Source organism: Zingiber officinale, unplaced genomic scaffold (assembly GCF_018446385.1).
Source record: "Zingiber officinale cultivar Zhangliang unplaced genomic scaffold, Zo_v1.1 ctg131, whole genome shotgun sequence".
NCBI lineage: Eukaryota > Viridiplantae > Streptophyta > Magnoliopsida > Zingiberales > Zingiberaceae > Zingiber > Zingiber officinale.
Genome location: NW_024589827.1, coordinates 340,296 through 366,679, shown reverse-complemented (window position 1 = coordinate 366,679; position 26,384 = coordinate 340,296). Strand labels below are relative to the sequence as shown.

General features: G+C 41.6%; 1 protein-coding gene across 1 annotated transcript; it reads left to right on the top strand.

Moving 5' to 3' along the window:
- Positions 1-643: 643 nt before the first annotated feature.
- LOC122036029 (regulatory-associated protein of TOR 1-like) lies at positions 644-2,032 on the top strand. The gene is made up of 3 exons (XM_042595198.1): positions 644-802; positions 978-1,167; positions 1,287-2,032. Exons 1-3 carry the CDS (start codon positions 644-646, stop codon positions 1,757-1,759), a joined length of 822 nt encoding a protein of 273 aa, XP_042451132.1. The 3' UTR covers positions 1,760-2,032.
- The last annotated feature ends 24,352 nt before the right edge of the window (positions 2,033-26,384 follow it).

The following is a 26,384-nucleotide window of genomic DNA, read 5'->3' as shown; positions in this document are numbered from 1 at the left end:
TGCATGCCGAATCATGGAGTTGGAACTGGATCGCTTCTATGATAGTTTGGCATTGTGCCAGATTGTTAATTCTAGTTGTGTTGTTCTCTAGTGATCGGGAGGGGGATTATGAGGTGGAAGATGAAGTGGAAGGATACAGATAAGAGGAGAAGAATGACCTACATGGTACCATGTTTTTTGTTTGTTTGAGAAGACTACTCATTGACCCTTGTCCACATGAGCTTAGTAGCTCATGCATAGGACCCTTCTTGTTGGGATAGCCATTGACAAATGCCATGTGACATGATTTTGGTTGTGTTGATGCTCTTTGCTAGCATTCCCTTATTTTGTCAGTGTTAGGTACACACATAACCATTCATCTCTGCTCCATACTGATTGAAAAGTATACTCCTACATACTTTACCTGATGTAATTACAACCATCCTCCATGCTAATCTACTTTTGTCCTTTATCTTTTGCTAGACTGCTGACCTTGATCTAGGTGTTCCTTTATCTTTTTGCTAGCTTCTAGAGAATGGCTAATTTATTGTTTACTTTTTTTTAATGATATCAGTCTTGTCAGGTAGATCTGGTGAAAGATGGTGGTCACACATATTTTATCAGGTTTCATGATAGCATGGATGTCTAAGCTGAGCAGCGAGCAATGGCTGCTTTTGTCTTGGCAGTTGTAGTGGATGGACATCGGCGGGGACAAGAAGCATGTATTCAAGCAAATTTGTTAAATGTGTGCTTGAAGCATTTACAAATTGCTAATCCAAGTGATGGGAAAACTGAACCTTTACTTCTCCATGGCTTTGTTTATGTCTGGGAAAGCTCTGGGAAGATTTTCTAGAAGTACAAATCATAGGTTCTCATGCAGATGGAGTAGCAACTATTTTACCTTAATTGTTGGAACCATAGCCTGAGGTAGAATTTATACATCTTTGTAGTTTATGTTTTACTAGGAAAATTCTTGTAGTTCAACATCTGTTTGGCAGGTTAGAGCTTCTGCTATTTTTGCTTTGGGGACTCTTATTGATGTTGCATCTATCACATTTGATGATGGACATAGAGTTGATGAGGACTTTGAGGATAATGAAAAGTTAAAGTCTGAGTTGAATATCATTAAAAATCTTCTACAACTTGCTGTGGATGGAAGTCCTTTGGTGAGGGCTGAGGTTGCTGTAGGTATGTGCAACTATTAAAGCTTTACTTATATGTTGTTTTCTTATTGGATTCTCAAGTTTATGCTCTTAATTTGATTTCACAACTAAGGTGTTATTAACTAAGACTCAATTGTTTCACAGCTCTTGCTCGCTTTTCCTTTGCTCACAACAAACCTCTTAAGTTAATTGCTGTTGAAAATTGGAAGCATCTAAGCTCTTTGCCATCTCTGGCCAGCATAAATCATCCTAATAGCTTATCACCCAGTCAATTTATGCAATCAGGAAGAACCATCGCACATATTGGTCCTATATTAAGAGGTAACCGTGAGAATAATACAACTGGTAGAGAAGGAAGGATATCCAGAAGTAGTCCTATTGCATCGGTTTGCATAATGCATGGCTCTCCACTGTCTGATGATTCTTCTCATCATTCTGATTCTGGGATACTGGCCAAAGAAATTGATAGTAATGGGGTCCTTAATTGCTCTAGAGCAAGACCTTTAGATAATGCTTTATGTTCTCAGTTTACTATGGCTTTGTGTAACATTGGTAAGGATCCTTCTCCTCGTGTTGCAGTGATATCGCTGGTGTTGGCTCCTGAAGGCAAAGGCTAACTTCTATTTAGGAAGACTAGATCAAGCATTTGAATTGCTCAAGAAGCTTGAAGAAGGTAAAAGTATAGTGGACAAGTACTGTTAAATTTCATTATATTTTTTAAAAATTTTATAAGATAATGTTTTTCTCTTCAAATATGTTCTTACAAGTTATGACTTTTATTAATCCAGTTTGTAATAGTAGAATTTAACATGATTATGTAATAGTTAGTTTGTTAGAGATTTCGTATCAGACATTGTTTTGGTATAATGAAAAATTATATTTTTTATTAATTTTGTGTGGATTTGATTTGCACTAAATTTGTTATAAAATTTTGGTTTATTATCTTCGTCAATGAAATTGATTTTTTTAATATAGATAAGACCATCAACAGATACGTTTGCGTGCTACGGATTATTATCCATAGTGCACAATGCACGTCATGAAAAATATTTTTCGCGGCGCGCAATGCACACCGCAGAAAATAATATCAGCGGCGTGCATTGCGCACTACAGATAATATTTTCCACGACGTGCATTGCTCACTGCGGATAATATTTTTCGCGGCATGCATTGCGCGCTACGGATAATATTTTTCGTGGCACGCATTGTGCGCTGCAGATAATCTAGGACTTTCAACAGCTTTTAATTGTGCAGCGCACAATGCATGCTGCGGAAAGCGAATTCGCGCGCTGCGAAAAGTCATTTTTGTTGTAGTGCGGACTGTGCTGTCTTCTGCGTTGATGAAAAGTCGCGGAGACACCTGGTCGATTTGGCACCCGCCCAAAAGGACTCCCGGGGGCGGATGACGAGGGATGATGACGAGACATGAGTCCTGCACACATTCGGATGAGCACACAGGTCGTTAGAGACCAGAAACCAGGGAAAAAGCCCCCGGATCAGGTCCTCCGACGCTCAAGTCAGGTACTTTTTTCCCAGAAGCACAGTAAAAAAGGACAAAAAGTAAAAGATAAGTGTGTAATGACGAGTGAGCGTACCTGCGTAAGGGACAAAACATCCTTTTTTATACTGCAATGGGTGCTTCTGGAGTCTGACGGGTGTCACGGAATGTTGGATGTCAGGCTTTTTCAGGCAGTGAGTGACACGTGGCATTCTCCTATAAGATGGAGGAAGAATCGAGGGGACAACGAGCCCCCGACCGTTGACATATTCTCTGACACTCTGATTATTCTCTGACAGATGGTTACGATTCCCTTGTTTGTTCGTCGTGTGGTGCCCGACCTCCTAAGTCCATGATCTCTAGACTATCTTCATACTTGCCGACCCCGACCTGTGGCTATCCTATGCTTGTCGTTTCATGAATCCCGACTTGAGCATCCAGCCCTGTCCTACGCGTCTTATCTTGTAAATCCTCGACCTGCCTTGTATCACGACTTGTATGCCTTATTCCGGTTCCGCTTATCCTGATCCTACATCCTGACCGGTACGCCTCAGTTCGGCTCCGCTTATCCTGATCTCGACCTGTACGCATCAGCTCCGCAAGGCCATAAGTCCTGACCAGTATCCTTGGTTGGCATATCTCGACCTGTGCGCTTTGTCCATGTGTCCTGTATCGCAAGGCTATAAGTCCTGACCAGTATCCTTGGTTGGCATATCCTGACCTGTGCGCTTTTGTCCATGTGTCCTATACCACAAGGCTATAAGTCCTGACCTGTATCCTTGGTTGGCTTATCTCGACCTGTGCGCTTTTGACCATGAGTCATGTACCGCAAGGCTATAAGTCCTGACCCGTATTCTTGGTTGGCATATCCCGACCTGTGCGCTTTTATCCATGTGTCCTGTACCGCAAGGCTATAAATCCTGACCTGTATCCTTAGTTGACATATCCTGACTTGTGCGCTTTTGACCATGCGTCCTATACCGCAATGCTATAAGTCCTGACTTGTATCCTTGGTTGACATTTCCTGACCTGTGCGCTTTTGTCCATGTGTCCTGTATCGCAAGGCTATAAATCCGACCAGCGCGTCCCGGCCAGTCTGAACCCTTATTTGCCATGTCGGCCAGACCCCTGAATGTCGCTTCCGTCCGACCTGGGTCATTCTGTAATCTGAATCTAAACTTTTATCCTCCACATCAGCGAGACTTTTGACCGTCACGTGGGCCGACCTTTGGCTATTACGTAGGCTTGACTTCTGACCGCCACGCAAGCTTGACTTTTGACTACCTCGTAGGCTTGACCTCTGACCTCCTCGAGGGTTTGACCTCCGACCACATCCGCTGTTCGATCCCACTATCATGCACCGTATCACAAGTCTCCCCCTCAAGTCTAGTCAAAGGAGACTCTAGTCCGACTGACTAGACCCAAATCTAGTAATTACCTGACCTGGCTTTTACAAGCTGACCTCTTTCCTATTGTCCTGCTCAGAATTTATCATCTTCTCTAAAAGATGGGCCAGACTTCACTACATGCGTGTTGATTCTTCGGCTTCCGATCATGTCACTTTTTCATAAATGTATTGTTTCCCAAGCGTCATCTCATGTTTCGAGGTAATCCCTTCACCTTCTCCATCCTTATAAAAGGATCGTGTATACTTTCACCCTCCTTTCCTCAAGCTACACCCTTCTCACTCATGGAACTGGACGAGCTGTCTTCGTTACATCAACAGCTTGCTCTTAAAGAGGAAGCCTTACTTGAAATGATGCTAAGCAGAGACCTGCAATCCTCTCTTCGTCGGGAAATGGAAGAACTCTGGCTGGCTGCTAAATCCATGACTCGAGCCGAGATAGCTTTAAAGCATAAGGCTCTTGCAGACTTGAACAGTCAGACCCATTATATTGCCTACCTGAAGCTGCGACATGAGGACACCATAGCCCTCCTGCAAGAGGAAGGTCGGATAAAGGATGAGACTGTTGGCCAACTACAGAGCACCATCAAACTTATCAAGGAAGAACTAGCTCAAGCTCAAATTCATCTGGCAAAAAGGAATCAGGCCTCTGGATCGAGATCTTGTAATGATAACGTGAACTGAAAAATATTCTTCAACTTTTCTTTATAGGTATGTACTTCAACTTTTCATTAAATAATATTCCTTGTAGTGCCTGCCTCCAAGGTTGTGGGTCTGAATTTCCCTTTCTATCACAGTATCGTGTTTCATAGACGCACGACCCTACGAAAATTTGCTAGCAAAGATAACTTAAAAAGGATAATTTACTTACCATACCTTTTTTTTTTACCAAAAAGGGTTGGAAAGTAGTGGTTCGTACGAACTTGTCTGTTTGCATCTCGTATTGGCAACAAAAGTAAGGTTGCAGATCTGTTGAACACGAAAGGACACCATGCAGATTCATATCAAGGAAAGAGGAGGAGATACTGACCGAGACAGTTGCTGATCGTGAGGGTAGACTCACTTATAACTCGCATTGAGGCGAGAGTCTAGGACATCGACCTGGAAAGGTCGTTGGACGTGAGAGCATGCTCACTTATAAGTCACACTGGGGCGAGAGTCTGGGACACCGACCTGGACGGTCGTTGGGTGTGAGAGCATGCTCACTTATAACTCGCACTGGGGCGAGAGTCTGGGACACCGACCTGGACGGTAGTTGGGCGTGAGAGCATGCTCACTTATAACTCACACTAGGGCGAGAGTCTGGGACACCAATCTGGACGATCGTTGGGCGTGAGAGCATCCTCACTTATAACTCGCACTAGGCGAGAGTCTGGGACACCGACCTGGACGGTCGTTGGGCGTGCTCACTTATAACTCACACTGGGGCGAGAGTCTGGGATACTGACCTGGACGGTCGTTGGGTGTGAGAGCATGCTCACTTATAACTCGCACTGGGGCGAGAGTCTGGGACACCGACCTGGACGGTCATTGGGCGTGAGAGCATGCTCATTTATAACTCGCACTGGGGCGAGAGTCTGGGACACCGACTTGGACGGTCGTTGAGAAACTCTTACGTGATGATCCATGGATCAACTCTAATGTTTGGGGCTGGCTTGGAGGTAGCTCTCGAAATTCTCGCTCAGGCGTTATCCTGTGGATGTCTGGCCCATTAGGCGTTACCCCGGCTATTTCCTGCAAATAACTCAGGAAACTTAATCATATAAGTTATTTGCTTATTAATATATGAATAAGCGCGAAATTCGAATTCCGACTTCTTTTCGTCTTCCCTCCTCTTTCCCAAGGTGACTTCATAATCATGACGCATAGCTTTGTTGTTCACGAGGTAATCGCACGACCGCCTTTTCTTCTGACGTTGGTCTTTAGCGCCGGAATGTTGCCATACAGAAATCCCTCACCATGATTTCCTTGTCACATCCATTATTAATACCTTTTTAATGCCTTTCCTAGAGAAGCGACGCGTGCCCCATGAAGCCTTACTGTCACTGTAGCTGATCAGCGTCTTTTAGCATGCGACCCTAGATCCGACGCCTCACAGCATCTTTCCCTCTCTCCTTCTTTCGACGCTTCCTAGGTCCCCGACTTTATAAACCCTAAAGGTCGTCCGCCGACTTCTTACCATTCGTGCTGCTTCCGATTCTTGCACCCTTTCTTACTCTTCTTGCAGAGACCTTCCCGGCTTGCCTCTTGCCCACATTTCTTCTCCTCTTCATCCTTCTCAATTCTCTCATGGCTGAAGGTAACGTGGTACCCTGGTATTCATATTACATTTCCGACTTAGATGATAGTGACCTGACCCAGATTTAGGTTAACCTGTGATCCTGTCTGAACAGTGAATCAACGGACGCTGGGCACGTGGCGCTCTCCGAATTGATGACGTAGATCTCCGACCGGTGGTACGGCGCTCCGGCGAATCTGCAAAGAAGTCGGGCCGGGAGGGGGTTCCCGGTGACGACCCTCCGACGCTCAAGTCAGGCAAGAGGAAACTAGAAAGTGGCTTCGAGTATATGAAATCGCGTACCTCCGACGAAGTGTGAGGCTCCTTATATAGAGCTGGGATGGGGCTCACGCACGCATACCGAGGTGAATACGTGTCCTCAGCCCATTCCTCAGTATGGGCTTGTCAGAAAAACTTACTTGACACCATACTGCTACAGTCCGAGCATATCTCTGATGGGACAGCGGAACCCTCTGTCATAAGATTCTGCGTATGGCCTGCTTGTCGAACATACCCGCTGTCAGAAGATGTTCCCTTGTCCTTTTCTCTTTTCACCCCATGCCGAGCGTCCGGCCGACCGACAGTTTCCTAATGTCCGACCGGTCGTATGTGATGGTCCGCTTGGGGATTCCTAGTCGTGTGCTCTGTGGACTGTTCACAGTGGTTACTTTATGTCTTCGACCGAGCGGGCTATCCGCTCGGCCCTACGACCATGTTCAACATGAGCGTCGGAACCCTGACTCCCCGCCGGGTGCCTTTGCTTCCGTTTAGACCCCGGTTGGCCGGTCGGTCCACCCTTGTCCGATCAGCCATTTGACCTATTGACTTCCACGTGGCGTTGACTCTGCTTAAGGGGTGGCCCCCTCTTTACTTCCGGATCAACCTGCATCTTACTGATGCTTATCAACTGCGTGCTCCCTGATCGACTGAGCACCCTTCTTCCCCTCCCCAAGGGTTTGCAACCTTCTTCAAGGATCAGCTCCTGGGAGGTCTTCGCTTTCCTCTCCATCCCATTTTCTCATCTTTGAGTCAGTACTTTAGAATCCCGCTTTCCTAGTTTGCGTCGAACGTTATTCGTGCCATCTGCGGCATGGTCATCCTCTGTAGGGTGTACCAGATTCCTCTGACTGCAGAACTTTTCCATCATTTCTATTCGCTGAAACGATCCGAACTTGGCGTATTCATGGTGCAATGCAGGGTTGGTTATAAATTCTTTTCCGATATGCCTTCCTCCAACAAAGGTTGGAAGTCTCGCTTTTTCTTTATCCGACTGCCTGAGTTGGTGACCTAGCCTACCCAATGGCGCTCTTTCTTTATTCTCAGTTTGCTAAGGATAAATCATGAAATTCCAGCAACTATCATCCATATCAAAATGCTCAGGCCAAAGTAGGTCAACTCAAATTGACTCACCCTAAGAGTGACTCTGACTTGGTTGGGTCTTTGGGTTTAGAACATATGGTGTTAGCGTGAAGGAGTGGTATAAGCCTAGCCAAGGATGGTCATATAGTGACTGTCCTAGGCTCTAATTTAGTCATGCTCAATTGTACTTTTACTAGTACAATTAAAGAAGAAAATTGACTAAATTTAGGATTACACTAAAGTCCACTTCTTATTTAGCCCACCCCGACCCTTCCGCACCCAAAAGTAGTCTAGTCCATTTCTAATTGTTGAATCTGTCATTGAACATAGCCTAGTGACCTCGGTGACATACAAATATCACTAATTCCCTCATATTGAGTCGAATGTTGAGGTGCACAAGAATAAGTTAGAGTGCTTAATTAAGCAGTCAAATATTGAGGTGAACTTGTAGTATTTAGGTGCAATGGAAAGCTCAAATTTAGGTATACAGAGACCTTAATGTGGTAGATCAGGTTCAGAGAGTATAGACGACGTAAAAAGTATCCCTCTAGCCCATGACGTAATTTGGAAGTATTCAAAGCCGAGTTATAACCACACCATAGACTTTTATGAGTCTGATTTTTTAGACTTCTAAATTTTATAATGTATAATAATACGCTAAATAAGAAGTGGACTTTAGTGTAATCCTAAATTTAGCCAATTTTCTTCTTTAGTTGTACTATTAAAAAAAGGTAGATCCGCTACCTTAGCGGCCCCCCTAGTACCGGCCCCACGGATATGGAGGGAGGTTCATGCAGGTACACAGGCCATAGGCGCATGGCGGGGTAAACCCCAGGTCGTCAGTTCCTGAGAATTGACCCCTGACCATTACGCCAGAGATACCATTACGCCAGGTTGAGCATGGCTGAATTAGAGCCTAGGACAGTCATTATATGATCATCCTTGGCTAGGCTTATACGACTCCTTCACGCTAGCACCACATGTTCTAAACCCAAAGGCCCAACCAAGTCGAGTCACTCTTAGGGCGAGTCAATTTGAGTTGACCTACTTTGGCCTGAGCATTATGATATGGATGATAGTTGATGGAATTTCATGATTTAGCCTTAGCAAATTGAGAATAAAGCAAGCGGTCAGTAGTTCCATCATATTCTAAAGAATGAGATAAACATGCATACATCACAGTCTTCACATGGCGCGGCCGGATCAATCTCGGGTGACCTCAAATTGCAGTCAGCAAAGAAGCTTGGGTTGTTTGAATCAATTTGTAGCTCAGAAACCAAGTGACATCTATATGGCCAAATGGATACTTTGGTTGTTTGGAAATCGGATTTCAATAAGTATTGCATTAGGATCCTCGGGCATCAGAACATTCCTTTACACAACCATCTCATCCAATATAATCAATCCTCAAGAATATGCCTTTCGAGCCAAAACCATGCCTTCCTGTGGCCTTGAGAAGGCTTCATCAAAGCCTCTCCTCTCCAAGCTAAGCCTGTTAGAAGTAAATCAGCTTATGATGAGAACATTAGTCATTTGGTAACATCAGTGTCGGCATACACTAAATGGTCAAATGGATATACTTTTTTCAACCATCACATCACCTCTGGAAAGTAGGTCATGCATTCGAGAACGGAGGAACAAAGAGTATGTTGGTTCTGTTGGTCAGAATGGTGGTGCAACATCCCAATCTAAACTGCCCTTAGATAACATTACTATTGCGTTGTTGTTCCATGTGATTTGAAAAGATAATGCATCGTCATCGAAATTATATTCCTTCTGAGCAGCCTGCATGGAGAGATTTTTCACTAGTTATATAAGCACCACAGAGGATAAGATAGAAGCATATATGTTTTTCCATGAAGTTTTAGGTGGCGTTTCTTTCCTTGGAATTGGAATGAAAATGAGAATCATAGTATTGTTGAATGAAAATGGGTATGACCATGAATATCACTCTTAAAAATAATGTCCGGTTAGTTGAATATTTTCTATCAGAATAAATAAAAAAATTACCCTTAAAAAATAACAACAGAAACAAATTAGATGTGAGAGAAAGTTGAATGTGAAAGAAAAATAAGATGAGAGAGAAAATATGATTAGAGAGAAATGTGATGGGAAAGAATGAAGAGAGGGAAAATATGATCAAAGAAAATGAAGAAAGAAATATGATGGGAGTAGGGGTGTAAACAAACTGAATCGAGTTAAATATGTAGAAAAATCTAAGGCTCAAATTTTACTCAAAATAGGTATATTCGAGTTCGAGCTTGATTCGAAGCTCAAAAAAATTAAGATTTTTAGTTCGAGTTCGGCTCGAAAGATTCGAACATGCTCGCGAACTATTTAAATTATTGCTCGAAAATAAGTACTCGAAAGGCTCGAAATTTATTTATTTAATATATATTTAACTTATATTAAGGTTCGCGAGCGGCTCGTGAACTATCGAACAATATAATTTAGGCTTGAGTTCTGCTCGAAAACAAATTCGAACATGTTTGAGTTCGGCTCGAATTTGATAAATTCGAATATGAATCAAATAGTTTTTGAGCCAGCTCGAAAAACTTGTGAACCGGCTCGATTCGTTTACACTCTTAGATGGGAGAGAGCATAATGAGAGAGGATGACGAGAGAGAAAATATGATGAGAAAAAAAAATATGATGGAAGAGAATGGAGAGAGACTTAAGGATATTTTTTATGTCATCTATGCTCTCTCAACCTAATCTATCACATCAAAGTCTCTGTATACCTCAATTTGGATTTTCAATTGCACGTAAATATTAGGCGTTCATCTCAACATTCGACTGCTTAAGCACTCTAGTTTATTCTTGTGCACCTTAATATGCAGGGGGACTAGTGATATTTGTATGTTACCGATGTCACTAGGCTAGGTTCAAGGATGGATTCAAGAATTAGAAATGGAATGGAAGGGGTGCGTTAAATAAGAAGTGAACTTTAATGGTAATCCTAAATCTAGCCAACTTTCTTCTTTAATTGTAGTATTGAAGAAATGCAATTGAGCATGGGTTGAACTAGAGCTTAGGATAGTCATTATATGGTCGTCCTTGGCTACGCTTATACGACTCCTTCACGCTAGCACCACATGTTATAAACCCAAAGGCCCAACCAAGCCTAGTCATTCTAGGCGAGTCAATTTGAGTTGACTTCCTTTGTTCTGAGCGACTCCATCTTAAGTAGTTCAAGCTGATCAAGAGTTATGTTGTAGGCAAGGGGAAAGGAAAAATTGATTTGGATGAAATGGAAGAAGAAATTAATATTGTACAATTGATGGAAGACAAATCTGATGAAGAGGCAGAGAATGATGTAGATATGTTTGCCAAATATGACAAAATGAGGAAACAAGCCATTGTTGTAAGACAATATCTGCAAATTTCATTGTAATTTGTTAGATTTAATGGTTTATCTAATTGCCTTTTTTGTTTGTGTGCATAGTATGTGAAGAAGCAATTTAAGTCTTCCAAGAAAAAAAAAACAAGACGAAGAGGCGGCGTACTTGTTAAAAGCCTTGGAGAAAATAAAGTATGTAAATTACATAGTTGATTAGTCAAGATTATTATATGCTTCTCTAATTGCATAGTTGAGCTAAGGTTATCAAAATTAAATTTGTAAAAATAATCTCTGATTTGTTTACTTTGTAGGTTTACAAATGATATAGTTTGGGGGGAACCACCCTTTTGTTTAAATTTGTATTCCCTTTTATCTGGTGTGAATGGAGAGATGTTGACAAGAGGGGATGTAATCGACACGTATTGTAAAATTCTTTTTAGGGGGCATTCCCGTCTAGAAGCACATACAATAAGTCAATATATTGTTCAACATTCTTCACAGTAAGGAATTAATTTAAGTATAGTAAAAATTAGAATTATTTTTATTATTTGCTTATGTATGTATGACTTTATATATTTGTAGTCATTAATGAAATCGTCAAGTAAGTTTGCCTTCCAACACCTGATAAAGACAGATATAGGAGATGAAGAGGTAAGGTATATTTTTATACCTTTGTGCAGTGATAATGCACACTTCCACTTGCTGTTGGTGGACACCAAATCAATGACGTTCAATCAGTACAATTCTCTAGCAAGTGGAAGTAAATACAAATATGAATTTGAAGCGACGGTGAGCATCTAATAATAATGTGTATGGTTGTATTTTAATATAAATGCTAGTTAATGGAAAATGAAAATTTCCTCTTCAATCTTCAGGTATCAGATTTAAATTATATAGTCGTGAGCACGTTGCTGCTATTCATCCAAACTTGGAAAGATATTATCCGTTCAATAAATGGGTCTCTCGCACAATAGAATGTCCACAACAACAAGCAAGGTAAATTGAGCACAGAGTGTGAATATAAATTATTGATAAAAAAATATTGACCATAAAAATGTTGTTGTTATTTACAGCGTTGACTGTGGCTTCTTTGTGATGCAATACATTCGATGTCTCCTACATGATATGAAGATGGACTTCAAACAAGGAGACATGAAAAAGATTAGAATTGATGTAATGATATCAATTTTGAGGGATAAGTATTTTAAAACATTGGATTAAATATCCATAGTCTTGTAAGGCAAAAACTTGTATAGAATGTAAATGAATTTATTACGTAGTGTAGGTAGTTTAATATCTTTGTATGTAGTCTTTGTTGTATAATACAGTGGTATGTAGTATATGAGAAGATTATAAACTGTCACTGGAATATTAGTAATATTGTATACTGATTAGTCAAATATAAGTCACAATATACAAAATGTGATGCTGGTGCTTATCAGTGGAAAGAGGCATAATGCATATAAGTTATACTGCACACCATTTCTATCTTCTCAAAATTAAAAACATGTTAACGGTTGGGATTGTTTAAAAAATCAAATAGGCTCGGACCAACAGTCGGTTTCAAGAGCACAAAGTCACTAGGTTCCGTGCCAATTGGCACGGAGCAATACCTTCTTAGAAATGAGGTATAAATACGTTTTGACACCAGATATACCTTCTCCCCAGTAAGAACTTCACAGGGAACGTGATTTCAGGTAAATCCAAGTAGGGGAGGGTCATCAGTGGGTTTCGGTCAAAACCCACTGATGGACCTAGACACCTCTGATTCGACCCATTTCAGAGCTAGTGGTATTATGGAGTTGTAAAGACTCCAAATCTACTGGAAAATCATTATTTAAAGCTCTATAGGTGTTGGGAAAAAAATAAAATATAATAAGCCTCCGTTGGGTCTGATATGCCTGAATATCAGGCCCAACGTGGGTCTGATATGAGTGCATATCAGGCCCAACGTGGGCCTGGTATCGTATCGTTTCATAAAGCTTGATTCTATCTCCCCCTAATATAAACTCCAAACATTCTAACAGGGACCAGATCAAAAAATTAAATAAGATAAATTTTAAAAGTCCCCTTCCATAGGGTTGAAAAGAAAAGATGTGCACTATTTCGTGCCAACTGCCACGAACCAATACCTTCTTAGAAATGGGGTATAAATACGTTTTGACACCAGATATACCTTCTCCCCAGTAAGAACTTCACAGGGAACGTGATTTCAAGTAAATCCAAGTAGGGGAGGGCTATCAGAGGGTTTTGATCAAAACCCACTGATGGACCTAGACACCTCTGATTCGACCCATTTCAATTCGAGTGGTATTATGGAGTTGCAAGGACTCCAAATCTTCTGGTAAATCCTTATTTAAAGCTCTATAGGTGCTGAGAAAAAAAATATATAATAAGTCTCCGTTGGGCCTGATATGCTTGAATATCAGGCCCAACGTGGGCCTGATATGAGTGCATATCAAGCCCAACGTGGGCCTGGTATCGTATCGTTTCATAAAGGTTGTATCTCCCCCTAATATAAACTCAAAACATTCTAACAGGGGCCTGATAAAAAAAATTAAATAATTCTAACAGGGGACTAATCAAAACATTCTAACAGAGGATAAACTGGCACTGGAATATTAATTATATTGCATAGTGATTAGTCAAATATAAGTCACAATATCCTGTGGGCATGGTATGATATCTTTTCTTATAAATTTATACTATCTCCCCCTTTCTATAAACTCAAAATGTGCTACCATGCTCCTTATGAAAAAATAAAAAAAAAATTAATTAGAAGGTGATATCATAGGGTTTAAGTCTATAGCATGACTATAAGTGGAATATGTGGCAACTGGCATAGAGCCATACCTTCTAATTCATGGTGTATAAATTCTGTTTGACACCATATATACCATCTCCCCACCAAGACCTTCACAGGAGACATGATTTCAGGTAAATCCAAATAGGGGAGGGCCATCAGTGGGTTTTGGTCAAAACCCACTGATGGACCTAGACATCTCTGATTCGACCCATTACAGAGCTAGTGGTATTATGGAGTTGTAAAGACTCCAAATCTACTGGAAAATCCTTATTTAAAGCTCTATAGGTGATGGGAAAAAAATATAATAAGCCTCCGATATGCCTGATATGCCTGAATATCAGGCCCAACGTGGGCCTGATATGAGAGCATATCAGGCCCAAAGTGGGTCTGGTATGATATCCTTTCTTATAAATTTATACTATCTCCCTCTTTCTATAAACTCAAAATGTGCTACCATGCTCCTTATGAAAAAATAAAAAAAAATTAATTAGAAGGTGCTACCACAGGGTTTAAGTCTATAGCATGACCATATGTGGAATATGTGGCAACTGGCACGGAGCCACACCTTTTAATTCATGGTGTATAAATTCTGTTTGACACCATATATACCATCTCCCCACCAAGACCTTCACAGGGGACTTGATTTTAGGTAAATCCAAGTAGAGGAGGGTCATCAGTGGGTTTTGGTCAAAACCCACTGATTGACCTAGACATCTCTGATTCGACCCATTTCAGAGCTAGTGGTATTATGGAGTTGTAAAGACTCCAAATTTGTTGGAAAATCCTTATTTAAAGCTCTATAGGTGCTGGGGAAAACGTATTTATACCCCATTTCTAAGAAGGTATTGCTCCGTGCCAGTTGGCACGTAACAGTGCACATCTTTTCTTTTCAACCCTATGGAAGGGGACTTTTAAAATTGATCTTATTTAATTTTTTTGATCAGGTCCCTGTTAGAATGTTTGGAGTTTATATTAGGGGGAGATAGAATCAAGCTTTATGAAACGATACGATACTAGGCCCATGTTGGGCCTGATATGCACTCATATCAGGCCCACGTTGGGCCTGATATGCACTCATATCAGGCCCACGTTGGGCCTGATATTCAAGCATATCAGGCCAAACGGAGGCTGATTATATTTTATTTTTTCCCAACACCTATAGAGCTTTAAATAAGGATTAGCCAGCAGATTTGGAGTCCTTACAACTCCATAATACCACTTGAACTGAAATGGGTCGACTCAGAGGTGTCTAGGTCCATTAGTGGGTTTTGACCAAAATCCACTAATGGCCCTCCCCAACTTGGATTTAACTGAAATCACGTTCCCTATGAAGTTCTTACTAGGGATAAGGTATTTCTAGTGTCAAAATGTATTTATATCCCATGTCTAAGAAGGTATAGCTCTGTGTCAGTTGGCACGGAACAGTGCACAGCTTTTCTTTTCAACCCTATGGAAGGGGACTTTTAAAATTGATCTTATTTGATTTTTTTGATCAGACCCCTGTTAGAATGTTTGGAGTTTATATTAGGGGGAGATAGAATCAAGCTTTATGAAACGATACGATACCAGGCCCACGTTGGGCTTGATATTCAAGCATATCAGGCCCAACAGAGGTTGATTATATTTTATTTTTTTCCCAACACATATAGAGCTTTAAATAAGGATTAGCCAGCAGATTTGGAGTCCTTGCAACTCCATAATACCACTCGAACTGAAATGAGTCGACTCAGAGGTGTCTAGGTCCATCAGTGGGTTTTGACCAAATCCCACTGATGACCCTCCCCTACTTGGATTTATCTCAAATCACGTTCCCTGTGAAGTTCTTACTGGGGAGAAGGTATATCTGGTGTCAAAACATATTTATACCCCATTTCTAAGAAGGTATTGCTCTGTGCCAGTTGGCACGAATAGTGCACAACTTTTCTTTTCAACCCTATGGTAGGGGACTTTTAAAATTGATATTATTTAAGTTTTTTGATCAGGCCTCTGTTAGAATATTTGGAGTTTATATTAAGGGGAGATAGAATCAAACTTTATGAAACGATACGATACCAGGCCCACATTGGGCCTGATAGTGCATATCTGGCCCACGTTGAGCCTGATATTCAGCCATATCAGGCCCAACGAAAGTTTATTATATTTTATTTTTTTCCCAGCACCTATAAAGCTTTAAATAAGGATTTTCCAGCAGACTTGCAGTCCTTGGAAATCCAGAATATCACTCGAACTGAAATGGGTCGAATCAGAGGTGTCTAGCTCCATCAGTGGGTTTTGACCAAAACTCACTGATGGTCTTCCCCTACTTGGATTTATCTGAAATCACATTCCCTGTGAAGTTCTTGTTGGGGGATTGGTGGCTGGATTGAAGGGGGGGTGGATAGATGACACCCCCAAATCCTTGCTTCCTACACTTGTTAGCTTGCGCAGCAGAAATACAAAACCAACAAGCTAAACTAAAGACAAGAATAAGAAAGAATGCAAATCGCTAACAAGCTCGTTTACGTAGTTCGGAGATAACTTGCTCCTACTCCATGGCTGTCCGTAAGGTGGACGATCCCTCAATCCGTCGGTGGATTAATCCCCGGAAACTCCGGCTAGCACAATCCTCCTTGTCGGTGGAGAAACCTCGTCACAACTCGATCAAGAGCACTTGGATTGCTAGGGCACTAGTTGACTACTAATTAGAGGTTACCCACCACTAATTTCGTCAACTTCAACCAAGCTCCCAAGGCTTGGTTATATAGGCCACGGGTTGGAAAACCCCGCCTACCAGTCGACTGCTAAAACATGCAGTCGACTGCCCTCTGTGAAAATTCGACCGTTACATCCCAACGGCTCGATTCCACACTAACCGAGCGAACAGAGACATTCTGTTCGCTGCCAGTCGACTGCACCAGTCGATTGCTAAAACATGCAGTCGACTGCTACAGTACTGCTACAGTAAACCCCTAAAACTAGGATTTTACTCCGAGTACAATCTCTCATGCACTCGTACCCTCACCCTTATGACTCATTTGACGCTTCATTTACAGCTTTCACCTCTTACCTTCAAGCCTACTTCCTTTGGCTCTCGTCCCTCAGATGCATTCAAGCCCGCGGCTCGTCCCCAATGCCATCCTTCGTGTATGCCTCGAAGTCGCTTCCCTCGGCCCTTATCCTCGCTGCCTTGTCCACGGTCCCTCGAATGCTCCATCCTTTACCGGACCCAAAGTCATCAACCCGAGTCACATGTGTATCCTGCAAACTTGCACAACTCAAATACACATATCAAATACAAGGGTGAACCTAACTTAAACCCTTTGCCCAAACACCAAAACACATGGTCGCACAGACCATTGGAATTGCTTCAACAATCTCCCCCTTTTTGATGTTTGGCAATACGTTTAAGTTAGGGAAAACAAATAGCAAATAACAATGCTAATAACGAAACAATGGACTTACGTTGCCAAGGCTACACACTTGGACTTACACCGCCGAATGAACTTACGCTGTCAAGGCTACACACTTGGACTTACACCGTCGAATCAAAAACAATGCAACATGCATTTGAACCTATCACAAGGCCCCCCCTACACCTAAGCTCCCCATTGAGTTAGGAATTTTACCACAGGGCTATTTAAGAACCTATCACAAGGCTCCCCTACACCTATGCTCCTGAGCTAGGAATTTTACCATTGCAAAGGTATTTTCAGGTTTTTCCAACTAAACCTTACTTCTCCCCCTTAGCCTAACATCCAAAAAGTTGTCCAACAATATCCCAATTGTTGAAAATTTGTCATCCAATTGACCCTAAACTCATGTATTTATCCCCCATGGATCCCATACATCTATACGAGTTGACCAGGTCAAAATCCAGTGCTGAAAACACTTTCAGACTGGTATCAGTCGACTGGAGGAAGTACCAGTCGACTGGTCGTTACTAGCTGAGCGAACAGAATGCTTCTATTCGCTGCCAGTCAACTGCAACTTTTAGCAGTCGACTGCTAAAACTAGCAGTTGACTGACACCCTTTTTCAGTCTTTTTCAGCATTTCTGATCCAATTTCAGAAATGCACCAATAATTTCACAGACCTCCAAAAATCTCCAAATTTTGTGGAGAGGTCTGTTTTACCCATGTCTACTTGAGAAAAATACATTCAAAAATGTATCTATCACCAATCCCAAGATTGACACAAAATCCCAAACTAGCTTAAATGGTTCAATAGAACCTTGACCTAAAGTCCTAGTTTTGGCTTCCTCTTGATGTATTTGCCAATGTCAACCCACAATGCATCCCTAGCATTGATTTATATGACATCTATACATCTAAAACCAATTATCATGCTATATGACCCCAATGTCATATTTCTTGCATGAAACACAATCCAATTGTGCCAAATCCCTAGGTTTGAGACTCAAGTCTGTCTCCAAACCACTTGACACAATCCATGACCCAACCTAAACTCCCAAGTAAAATCCACCTGAGATCCATTGGCGATGGGTCCCAAATTGACTCTTAGAGCTCCCCCTAGAGCTCTTAGCCTTAGTCACCTCCCTAGGTGACTCATCCACAATGGCTAGGTCACATCGGTCCACCCCCGGTGACACTTGGCCTACAAACGTAACTTTCTTAACCTTGGACACCTTGTCCGTGGTTAATTTCTTCTTACCATTAAATGACTTTCCCTTGCCATTTATTGACTTCTCCTTGCTATAGTCATACGCAACCCTAGCATAAGACTTTCCCTTAGCCTTGGAGACCTCTCCCTTGCCATGATCATTTGCCACCCTAGCATATGAACTCTCATTGGCCTTGGAGGGACTAGATCGGTATCTCAAGCCCGATCTATCATTGTTGGATCTTTGGCTACCCAACATCATCCTTAATTCCTTAGATCCAACATTGAATCTCTTAAGGAATTGTTCTAACTTATCAAGCTTTCCCCTTAAAGCTTGATTCTCCTTCTCTAGGTTTCTAATCCTAGAGTTAATTTGTCCAAATTTGACATTCCTAGACCTACCCTTTCTAGGCATATGTCTCCCCTTCTTAGGATTAATGTCTTGGGTCTCCTTAGGTCTACCATTTCTAGATTTATCATGAATTGTTCTCCTAGGGTTATGATCTACAATTACCCTACTCCTATCATGATATTTAAATCCAAAATTATGCATGGGCATATAATGATTAACATTATTTTTCCTAGCATACATGGAGGAATTTAAATTTGACTTCAAATTTAAACTAGGGTTTATCTTACCCTTTACCTTTGGAGCTCCCCCTTGACTTCTGCTCCTCTTCTTTTCCCATATCTTCAAGTGCGCCAATTTCTTGAGCTCTCCTCTCCTTGGGCACTTTGTGTGGTAGTGACCCCACTCACCACATGTAAAGCACCTAATGTGCTTCTTCTCCTTCTTCTTCCTACAACTCACATTAGTTTCTAAATTAATTTTAGTGAGTTTAGGGTTTACCTCCTTTACCTTCTTGAGCGAAGGACACCTACTCTTGTAGTACCCCATCTTACCACACTCAAAGCATTTAATGTGATCCTTTGTGCTCTTCTTGGTAGTTGAGGTGGAGGGTTGAGCTTCCAAGATCTTCTCTTCCTTGGATTGCTCTTCTTCCTCTTCACTAGAAGATGTGGGTGGTTCCACTTCTTCCTCCCTTGAAGATGTGGATGATACCTCCTTATCTTCCTTCTCCTCCTCGAATGTTGAGCTCGCGTCAACATTCGATTGGTCCTTCTCTTCTTAGACCAATGAGTCCTTCTCCTTGGGTTCCTCCTCTTCTTAGATTTGTGTAGGACTCTCATGAAGCGCAATTACCTTTTTCCAAAGGTCACTTGCATTCTCGTATTCACCTACATTCAATATCACATTAGGTGGTAATAAATTAATTAAAATTCTAGCTACCTCCTTGTCCATCTCCGATTGCTCCCTTTGCTCCTTGGTCCAATATCGACGTCGCAGACACTTTCCCTTCTTGTCTGTTGGAGCTTTAAACGGTTCCTCCAACGCAATCCATTGGTTCCAATTCATTTGGAACCACATCTCCATGCGCTTCCTCCAATAGTCGAAGTCCTCGCCCTCGTATGGAGGTGGGATTCGGATGTCCCATCCGAGAGGTCCCTCCGACTCCATCTTCTTCCTCTAGCCGCTCTCTTGGCGATTAGTCCAACAAGAGCTAACCTGGCTCTGATACCACTTGTTGGGGGATTGGTGGCCAGCTTGAAGGGGGGTTGGATAGACGGCACCCCCAAATCCTTGCTTCCTACACTTGTTAGCTTGCGCAGCGGAAATACAAAACCAACAAGCTAAACTAAAGACAAGAATAAGAAGGAATGCAAACCGCTAACAATCTCGTTTACGTGGTTCAGAGATAATTTGCTCCTACTCCACGGCTGTCCGTAAGGTGGACGATCCCTCAATCCATCAGTGGATTAATCCCCGGAAACTCCGGCCAGCACAATCCTCCTTGTCGGTGGAGAAACCTCGCCACAACTCGATCAAGAGCACTTGGATTGCTAGGGCACTAGTTGACTACTAATTAGAGGTTACCCACCACTAATTTCGTCAACTTCAATTAAGCTCCCAAGGCTTGGTTATATAGGCCACGGGTTGGAAAACCCCGCCTACCAGTCGACTGCTAAAATCTGCAGTCGACTGCCCTCTGTGGAAATTCGACCGTTACATTCCAACGGCTCGATTCCACACTAACCGAGCGAACAGAGACATTATGTTCGCTGCTAGTCGACTGCTACAGTAGCGCTACAGTGCTGCTACAGTAAAACCCTAAAACTAAGATTTTACTCTGAGTACAATCTCTCATGCACTCGTACCCTCACCCTTATGACTCATTTGACGCTTCATTTACAGCTTTGACCTCTTGCCTTCAAACCTACTTCCTTTGGCTCTCGTCCCTCGGATGCATTCAAGCCCGCGGCTCGTCCCCAATGCCATCCTTCGCGTATGCCTCGAAGTCGCTTTCCTCGGCCCTTGTCCTCGCTGCCTTGTCCACGGTCCCTCGAATGCTCCATCCTTCACCGGACCCAAAGTCATCAACCTGAGTCACATGTGTATCCTGTAAACCTGCACAACTCAAATACACATATCAAATACAAGGGTGAACCTAACTTAAACCCTTTGCCCAAACACCAAAACACATGGTCGCACGGACCATTGGGATTGCTCCAACAGTTCTTACTGGGGATAAGGTATATCTGGTGTTAAAATGTATTTATACCCCATGTCTAAGAAGGTATAGCTCCGTGCCAGTTGTCACGGAACAGTGCACAACTTATCTTTTCAACCCCTATGGAAGGGGACTTTTAAAATTGATCTTAATTAATTTTTTTGATCAGGCCCCTATTAGAATATTTAGAGTTTATATTAGGGGGAGATAGAATCAAGCTTTATAAAATGATACGATATCAGGCCTATGTTGGGCCTGATATGCACTCATATCAGGCCCACGATCTGATATTCAAGCATATCAGGCCCAACGGAGGCTGATTATATTTTATTTTTTTCCCAATACCTATAGAGCTTTAAATAAGGATTAGCCAACAGATTTAGAATCCTTGCAATTCCATAATACCACTCGAACTGAAATGGGTTGACTCAGAGGTGTCTAGGTCCATCAGTGGGTTTTGACCAAATCTCACTGATGGCCCTCCCCTACTTGGATTTACCTCAAATCACGCTACTTGGATTTACCTCAAATCACGTTCCCTGTGAAGTTCTTACTGGAGAGATGGTATATCTGGTGTCAAAACATATTTATACCCCATTTCTAAGAAGGTATTGCTCTGTGCCAGTTGGCACGGAACAATGCACAGCTTTTCTTTTCAACCCTATGGAAGGGGACTTTTAAAATTGATATTATTTAATTTTTTTGATCAGGCCCCTGTTAGAATATTTGGAGTTTATATTAGGGGGAGATAGAATCAAGCTTTATGAAACGATACGATACCAGGCCCACGTTGGACCTGATATGCACTCATATCAGGCCCACGTTGGGCCTGATATTCAGCCATATCAGGCTCAACGGAGGCTGATTATATTTTATTTTTTTCCCAACACCTATAGAGCTTTAAAAAGGATTAGCCAGCAGATTTGGAGTCCTTACAACTCCATAATACCACTAGCTCTGAAATGGGTCGAATCAGAGGTGTCTAGGTCCATTAGTGGGTTTTGATCGAAACCCACTGATGACCCTTCCCTACTTGGATTTACCTGAAATCACGTTCCCTGTGAAGTTCTTACTGGGGAGAATGTATATCTGGTGTCAAAACGTATATACCCCATTTCTAAGAAGGTATTGCTCCGTGCCAGTTGGCACGGAACAGTGCACATCGTTTCTTTTCAACCCTATGAAAGGGGACTTTTAAAATTGATATTATTTAATTTTTTTATCAGGCCCCTGTTAGAATGTTTAGAGTTTATATTAGGCGGAGATAGAACGTGTTGAATGTTTGATCAGGCCCCTTTTAGAATGTTTGATCAGGCCCCAGTTTATATCACGTTCCCAGCAGATTTGGAGTCTTTACACAATGGAGATATGGTGTGAAGTATTATTTCTGCCTTGCAGGTGATGGTTTACACTTCTCATACCTACAATAATACTGTAGCACAAAATAAATACTTCATAAACCTATATAACAGAAACATCACTTTCCACAACTGTTTTTCTTACAATCCTATATATGTACTTCATACAAAACATATGGCTCAACTCCTCCAATTTACAATTCAGTCAAGAACCAGGGGCTAGCGGTATTCTACAGGTCCTCCGATTATGGCCCAGTTGTTTGCACCTGCTGCATTTGATTTTTACCTTCCCATTATGTTTCTACTCGATCCTTGCCTTCTTTCGCCTACCAGGCTGCACAAGGCTACGGGGGCATAACACTATAATGTTGTTGACTCCCCTAGGTCAAAATTCCTTACTTTGACAGGGGTAAATACGATCAATGTTTGTCGTTTTCCAATTCTGTGAATGAAAATAATGCTCACAATATGAGAGTGTATCCATGTTCCGGTGAATTATGACGGCAATTGCATGTGAGCAAGGCAATCCTAAAATTTGAAACTCTCCACAGTTATAATATTTTCTCTCCAAATCAACAATGTATGAAGCACCATATATCTCTACTTCCATTTCGGATTGAGAGTAGGGGTGGACTTTATATCGTCTAGCTTTCTCCCTCCTTGATTCCATTTCTTTGGTAGCATGAGGTGTCAACGCAACATACCATTTCAACGCTTCCTCCTTACGGTTAAAGAACCATTGAACTACCTTTCTTCTGGTATTATCAATTAACCTGTTTATCGGAAGTTCACGCGTCTCCTTGAACAAAGCATTTAAACTCTCTACACAATTGGTGGTTAGCATTGTGTACCTTCTGCCACTAAAGTGTGCATTAGCCCATCTTTTAGGGTCAATGTTCTGAAGCCACTTATGAGCATCTGGATGTTTTTCAAGCATGGACTGTATTATGAGATCATATTGTAGTGTTGTGTTTGCTCGAGCTGCTACCCAAAGCAACCCTAAACCTGAGCTACTACCAGTATCTGTTATCATATTGCGAGACATGTGGTGGCAACAAAAAGCATGATGGGCAGTAGGGTAGACTTTCCTAACTGCTGCTATAATGCCACGATATCTATCCGATACTATACTCATTGACTCTGGATCAACATTAAAGAATCTCTTCGTATGATCCAGAAACCACTCTCATGCAGACCCACATTCAACTTCAGCGATTCCAAAGGCTACTGGAAGAACATTGTCATTAGCATCTATTGATGTAGCCATCAACAACACACCCGGATATTTGCCTCTTAGGTGTGTGGCATCAATTCCAATTAATTTACGAAGATAAGACCTGAATACTCTTCTACAAGCTCCAAAACCCCAAAAATAGCGTTGGAACTGATTATCCTCATTCCTGTGTAGTGCCACATAGGTTTCAGGATCCCTGACTCTTAACTCACGCAGATATAGTGGAAGATCTCTATATGCTTGGTCATAATCTCCAACAACTTTCTTCATCGCTTTCTCTCGAGCTATGTATGCTTTTCTGTAGGATATGGTTACTCCGAACCTAGCTTTTATATCTGCTATAATCATACTTGGCTTGTATTGTTCATTAACAAGAAATTGCTCTTCAACAAAAGAAGCTACAAAGGATGAAAAGCTTGCTTGATGATCAGCACTTTCCCTAATTGTGCCACATTGGTGTTCCTTTATATATTTCGTAACAATGAACTCTACATCCCCCGGGCAACTACTCTCCACTTACACGGTTGATTGAAGCAGACAGCTTTTACTTTATTTTTTCGAGTGTCAATTGGGTTATATCTCATATGTTTAACCATGGCATGCTTCACAAGTTCATTCTTGAACTCTTGTCGAGACAAAAATATCTGTCCTACAAAAAATTCATGTTGATCTGTTGCCTCTTCAATTGACCTTTGGAGCAATCGAGAATTTAGAATATATGGATCATCAGCTATTGGGAACTCCTCCTCTAAGTCACTGTACTGCTCTCGAGATATTTTATATTGTTCAATCTGCATATCATCAGCAAAGAATTCTTGTACATCTGTATTGCATTGCATTTCGTCTCCATTTCGGTTATAATACCCTTCCTCCTCACTCCAAGTAGGCTCATAGTAATCAACAAGTGTTGCACACTGGTTCAGAACCTCATCTTATTGAATACTAGCTTCTTCATTTAGATCAAATGTGAAATTACTGCTTGTATTTCTATTTGTGTTAGACACACAACTATACTGCGAAGATAATGGAATATTTTTTCTGGATACTTCTCCTACATTAGCTGCATGTCCAATGCTAGAATTTGCATCGAGAGTATTCCATATCTCAGAGAGAATTTCTTCAGTTATATGATCATCCCTGATAAATAAATTACAAACTATTTTAGTAAATTTGCAACTACAAAATCTATTGCTATAGTTAAATTGTAATTTTGCTCAAACTAGGAAGGGTCTGATGTAAAAGCAAAGTTTTAACCACATAACACGTTATCGATATCAGGCCCACGTTGGGCCTGATATCTATAACATAGATATCAGGCCTCTTTTGAAGCAGATACTTCTTGTAAACTAGGATCATCACTGACTAAACCCTAAACCATAAATAAATAATTTTTAGCCAAACTTAACTATCAACGTCAGAAACTAACATGACTTAAATCGATTAAGTCTTCAATTACATCATAATTCAGGTGTTGTTGAATATTATTCCTCACACAACCAAAATAAATCATAACAACACTTTTTGCCGCCACCCTTCCCACCAATACTGTCATTTTTATTTACCATCACTACCCTAATTTACAGTAAAAAAATTAATACATATATGTCTAAATCTTTAAATGTGTGCTTCTACTAATTTCCCTCTTACAAGAAATTTGTCATTCTCGGTTGACGTTCTTAACTTAATTTGTCCTTGGTCTCCTCTAGCAACTCTTACGCCATTATGCCATAAACCTAACTGGTCTATTGCAATCCCGCTAACCAGCACGAGCAGTAATGGCAAGTGCAGGGTTCATATTTCTTTCAAGTTTATAACACTACGCAAAGGGATTGAGGGAGAGAGACGGTGAGAAGACGTGCATCCGAACCACAAATTATTTTTCAATTCTAATTTCAGCTTGGATGCTTGGAAAATTGTGTTTGAAAAAGGCAGTTGCCAGGTTAGTCAGAGGGGTAATCTGAGAATTGATTTTAGTAAACTGCGCCTTTTGGTAAATACAAAATCATGATGCGCCTTTTGATAAATACATTAAACCTAGTACGCCTTTTGATAAATTGCCATATATTTTTTTAAAAAAATCAAAAGATATTTTCCGTTCATTTGCTCATCTTCTCACATCCGATAAAAAGCGTATGAAGACTTCTAAAACTTCAAAAAATATATTTATGCTGAAACATTACTATAACTAAGAGGTGAGATGGATTTTTTACAACAAGGTTCAAAATTCATGGGGCACATTATTCCTAAGGAGTTAAATTTTTTTTTTATCTATATATATATACACGAAAATATTATCGGTTGCATGTGATTTGGCTGACATGGCATGCCACATCAAAGAGAAAACGGTCTACGACGTTGATCGCTATTCTCTGTCGCACCTCCCGTCAGTCGTCGCTAATCTTCACTGGACATCGACGGATCACCCTCGGCCGGATCGCGACCATATCACAGCCGGATGCCGGTCGAATCGAGGCCAGAATCTGGCCAGATGTTGGCCAGAATCTGGCCAGATGTTGGCCAGAATCCAACCGTTTCATGGCCAGAATCAACTGCGACGCTAGTGGAAGCAACGCCGCTGATTTTGGCCGAGATCATGTCGAAATCCGATCGTGATAGGATTCCGATCGGATCGCGGTTGGAATCCGATCGTGACCGAATTCCCACCGGTTCGCGGTCGGAATCCGACCGTTTCGTAGTCAGAATCGGTCGCGACTTTAGTGGACGCAACATTGCTGATTCTGGTTGTGATCCGGTCAGATTCTAGCCACGATCTGGCCTAAATCCGGTGGCGATCAG